The 9,344-nt window shown below is 32.4% G+C and overlaps 1 protein-coding gene across 2 annotated transcripts; it reads right to left on the bottom strand.

Moving 5' to 3' along the window:
* Positions 1–282: 282 nt before the first annotated feature.
* Positions 283–5,550, bottom strand: LOC118028582 (acid beta-fructofuranosidase). 2 transcript variants are annotated; one of them, XM_035032206.2, is made up of 7 exons: positions 4,874–5,550; positions 3,562–3,570; positions 1,645–2,501; positions 1,327–1,488; positions 1,007–1,242; positions 812–899; positions 283–703 (listed from the first exon to the last, which is right to left on the bottom strand). In XM_035032206.2, exons 1-7 carry the CDS (start codon positions 5,304–5,306, stop codon positions 503–505), a joined length of 1,986 nt encoding a protein of 661 aa, XP_034888097.1. In that variant the 5' UTR covers positions 5,307–5,550; the 3' UTR covers positions 283–502. The 2 variants fall into 2 exon arrangements, with proteins under 2 accessions (XP_034888097.1, XP_073264320.1); XM_073408219.1 differs by lacking the exon at positions 3,562–3,570.
* Positions 5,551–9,344: the final 3,794 nt, after the last annotated feature.

Below are 9,344 nucleotides of genomic sequence, written 5' to 3'. Positions count from 1 at the left end.
AGAGAGGTTTTGACGTTGTTTTCTTTTTTAAAAACAATAAAATTATTTCATTGCCTTTAAGATTAAATAAGGCATATAGGGTTTTTTAGTATTTTCATCATTGTTATTTCATTATAATCTGTTTGAATTATAGATTTATGAGGAATGAAAGAACAAAGAATAAAATGGATGCAATGTTGAAAAGACTCATTGTATTGGAAGCAATGCTGCAATAGTTGGAATCAATTTTCTTCATTTGCCAATTGTACACTTTATGGTGGATGCTTCTTGACACATGATAGATAACGAATCAATCAAGGGCTCTGCAGAGCATGGCTACAATCACCATGCCAAGCCTCCAGGACAAAATCAATTTAAATTTTAATTGGCAAACAATCATTGTATTTCACCTCCTCACCAGCTGATGGCCAGAAAAAGAAATACATGGGGTGGCAAACTTTATACAAAATGTGGTAAAAAAGAAAACTATCGTACAAAATGGATCCATCTATCGAAGGCAGTGCTACTGTTGTTCATTAGAATATGGGCGTATGAATGCTGAATTCATATTCCATATCTTGAGTGAAGAAGTGACACCAGCCTCGGTAGCATTGTTGAACAGAAACAGCCTAGCAGCACCATAGATTGCCGTCGTCGGATAAACCCGGGAAGTGATGCACGTCCTACCACCTTGAGCAAAACTTTCAATTATCGAATGATCCACCTAATTCACATCCACAGAGTCAGATTGATGATTCCATTAATCATACATATTATAAACATTCATAATATAAATTCAAGAAGCAATAATTAGCAGTCTATCTCAACTCACCAATATCCTAACTGATAACTTTTCACCCTCTAATACAGGAACATAGCTCCCATAAATTTCTTTTCTAACATCGTTTGCCACAGAAGACCTACAGGAATATTAAAAATCATGAGGATCATCAAATCAGCCTCAACAACAAGCACTCCAAGAACCTGAAATTTTACGATTAAGTGCAGGAGGATCCACTGTTATTACCTTGACTGGTCAGTGCAGAAGAAAGTTTTGAGGCTGCCATTATTTCCTTTGGCAACAAAAAAGTAAACGGGAGTATACTCGCTGAGATCGTCATCCGCAAGAACTAGAAGACCAAATGGTCCCAATGCACCGCGGTGAGAAGCCCCACCATTGGTGCTGCAGCTGAACTCCACATTGGATTCGGCTGTTCTCTCTATAGCCTTCCTGTCTAACTCAAACTCAGCAACGATGTCTAGCTGTAACATGTTCTCGTCACGTAAGTCAAACGGGTTTTCTTGATATTATTATAATTTAGTTTACGAAATTACACGCATACAAACCTGTGTGGCTCCATCGAGTTCAAGCGGTACAACTGACCCTGCCTTAACCTCTATGTCGTTGAAGTTCTTGCCTTTTAATCTCAAGCTCTCTACCTCTTCAACTGGCCATTGAAGCAGATTGCTACCTGTCTTTGTATCCAACACAACTGTCCTTGGAATGCCCTGCAGAGTAGCATTGAACAACAGGAAAACCGTTAAAAAGAATAAAAAGCGTAGAAAGCAATGGCAAAGTGGGTTTATATGTACTAAACATATCTGAAGTTCCAACTCATATTACATTTCTGAAGATCAAGCCATTTTGCAAGAAATGAAACATACCTGCAGAGATGCCCATCCTTTCTTTACATCGGCGACTTCACTATCGGACTCTCCAATCCAGCCCCACAACACTCTCCTTCCTTTACTCTGGTCATAAAATGTCTTGGAGGCATAGAAAATGCCATAATCGTACCTGATACCAATACCAACATCGATCTCTGGATTGTCCGGATACCATTTTCCAACCTTGTCAGCATAAGTCCCAAGTGCATAGTAATCATGCCTATCATCATCCAGGCTTGTCTTGACCACATGCTTCACTTGAGGACCATTAACCGATGTATCCAATCCATTCTGACCTGTTTTCGACACAGGGTAAAAGTCCACACATTCCCACATGCCAGTTTTAGGGACGCCGTGAAGGATTCCACTTAACAACTCATAATTTATGAAGTCTTCAGTGTCATAGACTAAAGCAATGCCAGTTTTATTAATTTTGGATCCTATTATAATGCGCCACTTCCCTTCAGAAGTTTTCCAGGCTGTTGTGGGGTCCCGGAAGTCCTTGGCACCAATACCTGGCGGCGGGACTAAAACGGGATTGCCGGAGTATTTGACCCACTTGAGGAGGAGAGGATCGTCGTGGTCGGCTGGATATGCAAGATTTTGAACCTGGACTGACTCGTTAGTGGATCCAGTGTATAGCATGACGATCTTACCATCAGGGAGGATTGTGGCAGAGCCAGTCCAGACACCATTCTTGTCGTACCATTTATCGGCGACCATCGCCAATGGGAGGTGGAGCCAATGGATCAAGTCTTTTGATACAGCATGGCCCCAGACTATGTCGCCCCACACGGCAGCATGTGGATTGTATTGGTAGAAGAAGTGGTACCAGCCTTTGTAATACAATGGACCTGTAATGTACACAGGACAAAGTCAATTTAACACATAGAATGATGCTTGAATTTTTAAAATGATCCTCCGTAATTGTTGGAGTATAATTTTCAAACTGATCCTCTGTTATTGTTTATTAGTCATTGACAATCCCGGGACTCTTACAATGTCAGTCGGCTGGATAAAATTGAATTAGTCAGTCAGGAAAGTAATCTAATTTGACCGTGGTTTTTAAAATTCTTTGTTGATTTTCCAACAAATTTAATTATTTTTTTGAAAAATTAATTTTTTTATATCTTTTGGATATTTTTAATGTACTAATTTTAAAAGTAATTTTTTAAAAATAAAAAAAAATATTATTTTAATATATTTTTTACATGAAAAACATTCTGAAAATCAACTACAACCATATTTTTTAAATAAAACAAGAAAAATAATAAATATAATAAAAATCAGCATAATTCAATAATATACAAGTCGTGGATGATTTTAGTTTTGAATCCATATCCAGAAAACGAATCTAAAATATACTACTAACTTTTCAAAAAAAAATTAATAATTGCATTCTAACATGAAACGTGTTGGATATGTTTATGAATTTAAATAATAAGACAAAGCATACTATTAAACCCCATCAAACAAAAACAATCATAATTTCATATTGAATCATTGTATCATGGTCAAGTCAATTTTAACCCTTATAAAAACAATTGATGTATTGTTTTTTTTATCGGATGATTGAATTTTAGAAGTTTAAAAAAAATATCAAATTTTTCTCAATGTATCTCTCTTCGTTTTAGTGCCGTTTGGTATTGAGGTGAAATTTGTTTTTGGAAAAAATTCAAAATTTTTTTTCTTGCTAAAAATAAGTGTGGTTTGTACTTTTTAGATCGTTTTGATATGTTGATATTAAAAATGATTTTTAAAAAATAAAAAAATATTATTGACATGGTTTTTAATATAAAAAGTTATTTGAAAAATAACCGCTACCACACTCTAAACACCCTCATAACCGTAATTTTATTGGAATTAGTAACTCAGTTTTTATCTCTGTCAGAGAAGAGGGCAAAGAGGTCATACCGTTGGGATCTGAAGCAGAACGTGCAAGATCCCCCCATCAAAGCATTGAAAAGTCGGTGCACCAAACCATAAGAAAAAGGGAAAAAAATCAGCACCACATAAAAACACAACTCAGCAATAACAAAGGGAACACGTTAGCAAAATATACAGATCTGACAATAACATGGAGTACACGTCAGGATCACTACTTAAATCAATTTTTTGTATTGGTGACCGAGAAATGAAAGGTACATGATCAAATAATAATTTTGGTAGTTTAAAGGGAAATCCTGAATTAAAATAAGTTTTAACCGTTTGATTTTAATTTAGTCAACTATAAACTTATTTATTTAATTTTTTATTTTTTATTTAAATTAACTTTTTTATGTTTTCTAATTGTTTTAATATGTTTATATTAAAAATAAATTTAAAAAAATAAAAAATATACTATTTCAATATATATATAAAAAAAAACTGTTAATTCAATTCTACACAATACAAAACAAACTGTTATTTCAACTATAAAAAACTGTTTTTTTTTTTTAATTCCTGATTTACATATATTTGATATGACATGGTCAATTTTCAATATCGGTAGGTAGAAATAAAGAGAGAGCTTTAATTTTTACTTTAAAATAAAGTACATCAACACGTGTGAATCAAAAAGCTTCATGCTGAAATTAGAATTGAGTAATTAAATACTACTTGTTATACTCAAACGTTACTTATTTTATCAGAATATTAAATAAATTTTAAATAATTCAAATTCTTATTTCTAAATCACTTCTTTAAAAAGTCCTTGCGCTTTAACTTTGAAAATAATCTTTCAATAACGCTAGCATTGTACTTTGGCGATACTAGTTTAAGGCAAGGTTTGGAAAGTTTAATAAAAATTTATTTTTTAAAAAAAATATTATTTTTACATGTTTTTGAATTGTTTTATTTATTAAAAAATAAAAAATATAATAAAGACACGCCTAGCAAAAACAAAATTGTTAATTAAGTTAATACAGGCAAAAAACAGAACCAACTAGAAAACGTATCACGACATTGACCGTTGGAAATGTGTAGGAATAGCCACCTACGCAGTGGCCCACATGGCCTCAAATTTGTGGTTGAATCCAAGATTGGACCGTCCAAAAGTTCATTGTGTCTCGCAGCAGGAGGGCCGCGGCTGTTAGGGTTTTTAAGAATTTTTTAAATTGCTAAAACGTGCTTAGAAATTTTCTCTCCGAGTCATCCAAAAGGCATTCTACATTTTTGGACAAGTAAACCATTTTTTTTGTAAAAAAAAAAAAATAAAAATTGAAATAACGAGGAGTGCGAACCATACCGTTCATCCAATTATCTTCAGGTTGAAAATGGAAAGCAGTTCTTTGCCATGATAACATGCTATTGTTCCACGGATAATCTTTCACCTGAGCTACCTTCAAATTCACGTTGGCCTTCTCTGACACGCCGGCGGACACCCCACGCGATCCTGCTGGCGACAAAGTCTCGGGTTTCGCCATTTCTTTTGGCGTAACCAAGGTCGCATCTTCATCTTCTTGTGAATGATATTGGACATGACGAGCTCCATTGTTGTTATTAATTGTAGCTAAAATCAAAGAAACAACAAACAACCCAGAGAAGACCGCGATGAGTACTTTCTTGGATCGTCGGAGATGGGTCGCCGGACATCCGGCTGAGACGGGCCCTTCTGGGACAGGACTATAGTTGGGCTCTAAGGAATTGGAAACTGGAAGCAATGGACTTGGGTCCGCCATGGTAGGCGTAAACGGGAGAAAAAGAGAGAGATGTTTTCGGGAACGAAATTTATGCAGAGAGAGAGGGCAGGGGGAGACACCAGAGAACTAGTGGTGTCTGTGTGAGAGTAATGTATTATGGAGGAGTGCTATCTATATATAGAGGTGTTTCTCAATGGAGGGTTGGTTTTTGTGCTGTAAAAATGACCTTCGGAGGAGAAAGAGAATTCGTCAGACCAATCGAGGAAATAAGTGAATAATTGTTTACATGAGCTGTTGTTAAGTAGACAGAGAAGTAGAAGGGACCCGGCTTTCCATGTGAGGTTCGTGGTAGGAGAGGCCCAACTGTGTCATCGTGTCTGCCTACGATTTATGAGTTTATCCTCGTGTCACTTGCCTACTTTGGATTTTGGACATTAATATTGTACGCTGGCGTTATCCAATTGTATGGTAAAGATACTGCCTCCCATATCATTATCCTGCGTATTTTTCAAAATAGAAAGAGATAGCTAAAATAGAAATATTTTGGTTATTAAAAGTTTTTTTTTTTTTGTCAGCATAATTTTTATTCAGTATTTTATCTCCTCACGGGGAAGACAAGGGGATGGAGACGGAGATGAAAATATAAACGGAGATAGCTAAAATAGAAACTCTTTATTAGTATGATTTTAATGAGCGCGCGGAGAAATTACCTTATTATGTTAGTTTAAAAAAATAATACTTATTACAAACTACAATTTAAATAATTATTTCTATTTATTATTTTAAATATTGCAAGATTGGTAGTGATAATTTATTGTTTCTTGTCATTTATTAACCAGGGAATGTCTTATATACCCCCACCCAACATAACCCTATCTGTTTCTTATTTCATCCTATTTTCTGCACTGTGTTTCTTATCTTGAAATGGTAATCAGAGGCTATCTTAGATTTTAGTGTCACAATTCATATTTGTTGTGTGTATCAATTATTTTCTATCAATCCAGTTGAATTAAGGCTAGTAACCGAGGACACTACTTTGTTGCAAGGGTAATTATTTTTTATTTGGTTTGTTTTTTATAAAAAAAAATTAAATGAAATTTAAAAAAAAAAAACGAAACCGGTTCAAACCGATTAGTTTCGGTTTGGTTTTTAGAACAAACCGTTCAAACCGTTTGGCTCAATTTTTTTTCCGGTTTCGATGTGATTTTTTTTATTTCAGACTTATAAAACCAAAATCAAACATGTTTGTTTTTTTAAAAATTTTAATCAGTTTAATCATTTTTTTTATAATTTAATTTTTTCAATTATTATTTTTAATTATTTTTAATTTAATTAATTTTTTAGTTTTTTTATTCACCATTACTTTGTCGTGATAAATAACAGCGAAGTCATGTTTCATGAGTGGCAGCCGACCATTCAATGGCGGCCACAAGAACATTAACAAACGTTTTTCTTGTTGCCTGTGCTAGAATTTGACATTTAATCAAGGGATATTATTTACAATACAAAAAAAAAAAAAAAGAGTCTGCTATTTGTTTATAGGAATGAAAACGATTAATCATGTTTACGGTTTTAGATATAACTATAACTAAAATAAAAATAAAAATAAAAATAAAACTAATAACCATAACCATTATGGATTTTACATGACCATAACCATAACCATTAGTTATTGTTTATATATTCGGTTAATTATTAGTTATTCGTTTTATTTTTTCAGAGAAACCTGAGATAAACATAGTAGTAGTACATGTATGTGAATATTAATCATAGAAAAATTATAATAATAAAAACCAATGAATTGATTTTACTCGTAGAAATATTCTTCAGCCATAAAAAAAAATATTCATTTACAATAATAACAATTAAATAATATTTTTTATATTAAGTTGTTTCTGTATTAATTAATAGGTTTCCATGAAAAAATAAAAGTAAAAAAATAAGTTTTACTAGAGCATGAAATAAATTTCTAATTATTTAGAATCAGTATAATTATAATTTTTCAATAATCAATAAAAAATATTACAAACATTAATATTTTTTTTAGTGTGATTATCATGAAAACCATTGTCATAATGAAAATAAAAATCAATCATTCAAATAATGATATTTTTAATCGAAAAGCAAATTAGATAACATTTGGTGACTATCCTAAAATAAAAATGACGAAGACAGTAAGGACATGAAAGACAAGAAAGAATAAGAAATGAAGACAAAATTATATCTGGTATTATACAAAATAAAATGATTATCTCATTAACCTATTCCTTAGATTGTTAATAAAAGATAATAAAATATAAATAAGTCTATTTTAATTTTAATATGTATTGCTAGAGAACTTATATATTTTAACAAATAATTAGGTATATATATATATTTTTATTTTAGTTTATATTAAATGTTGAAATTAATAATAATATAATAACTCTAGTTATAAAATCCTGATTGGCTCAACGGGTTGACCCGGGACCCAATCAACCTAGAGCTTGGAATAATCCAAGTTTAAGAAAAAATAGAAAAATGATTTATCTAGTCAAAAACCTAGGTCGATCTGTGACTCGGTCAACTCGGGGTAAAACGCAGTCAAAATCCAAGTAAAAAATCCATTGCTTTTTTTTTAAAAAAAAATTATTTGGTTAAAACAATATTATTTTAATTATTTAAAAAAAAATGGGATTAAACCTCCTGACCCATGACACGGGCTTTATATTGAGCCAATCCCAGTGATGAGTTATAAACAAAAAAAAATTTATTTAGTGATATAAATAAATTTTAATTTATTTAATTAAATATGTGTATCGATTTTTTAATTTTTAAATATAATTTTCTTTATTTATAAAACATATGAAAAAACTTTCATATTTATTTTTATGTGTCGAGAATAAAATTTATCCAGTGAGGAAGCCCGTATCAGATAGCTAGTATACACCACCATATATATATGATAATATCAACAAACCGACCCTCCACCTGCCAAGTGACCGCCACCTGGATGGTTAGACGAAGATGGGTTTGCAAGCAGTGAGAAATTTGTTAAATTATGGAGTCGTAAATCCAAAAAGACGGGTAAAATCCTTCCCAATTAAGTTTTTAATCCCCGGAACAATTCTGTGGGGAAAAAAAAGGGTTGACTTCAAAAAACGTGCAAGACACTTGAAAACAATTGGAAGACGGTTCTATGAAATAATGTGGAGAGTTGAACATCATCGCTTACAATAGTCATGAGAAAGCTTGAACGAAATTACAACGGTAGTCAATTTCGTGATGCTCTACGAATCAATCAGGAAACTCTAGAGGAAGAACTTTCCACGGACAGATCTCTCGAGATGAAACTAAAAATTAAAATGAGATCAGAGGAAATATTCGAATTGAATCACTTGAAAAAGACTTTTATCCTCTTTGTTTTTTCATTTTAAAATCTTTTTAAAAAATCTTGAATTAAATTATTTTGATATACTAATATAAAAAAATAATTTTAAAAAATAAAAAAAATATTATTTTAATATATTTCTAACTACAATATTTTAAAAATCAATAACTCTTCCAACCAAACATAACATTCAACTTCGACAAAAGAAGAAAAAAAAAATAAACAACCGACGGGATACTATTTCCCTCAAATAATGGAGATAATAATAGACCAAATGCTGATTCAGATTTGAAAAGTGATTGATTGCTCTTCCATGGCCGCAAGCAATGGCCATAAGAACAAAAACTTCTGCGGGCCATCAAAGAGGGTGGGGCCCATTTGTCCACTTTTTAATAGATTATTGGACAGGAAACGTTATTAACCACATGCAAATGATGACTAGGCTTGATAATACCATTCTGGATAAAGTGGGTGCTTTCATGATGTGATCTGTCATCCTCTCTCTACCCCACGATCTCATTATTGAGGAAAAAAACAGAATATACAAGACTTTATATATATATATATATATATATATATAAAACGCTCGAGGAATAAACAAAGCAAAAAATAGGGAAAATCTAGCTCGATCCCATGTCTGTTCTTCAATGAACCCAGCTTCCACATGCAAAACCCATATGATTTCAACACTGCCCATATGCGCTTGC

The sequence above is a fragment of the Populus alba genome, chromosome 3 (assembly GCF_005239225.2).
Source record: "Populus alba chromosome 3, ASM523922v2, whole genome shotgun sequence".
In the NCBI taxonomy this organism is placed as follows: domain Eukaryota; kingdom Viridiplantae; phylum Streptophyta; class Magnoliopsida; order Malpighiales; family Salicaceae; genus Populus; species Populus alba.
The sequence above is the reverse complement of the archived record's forward strand: the minus strand, read 5'-3'. Positions and strand labels throughout refer to the sequence as shown.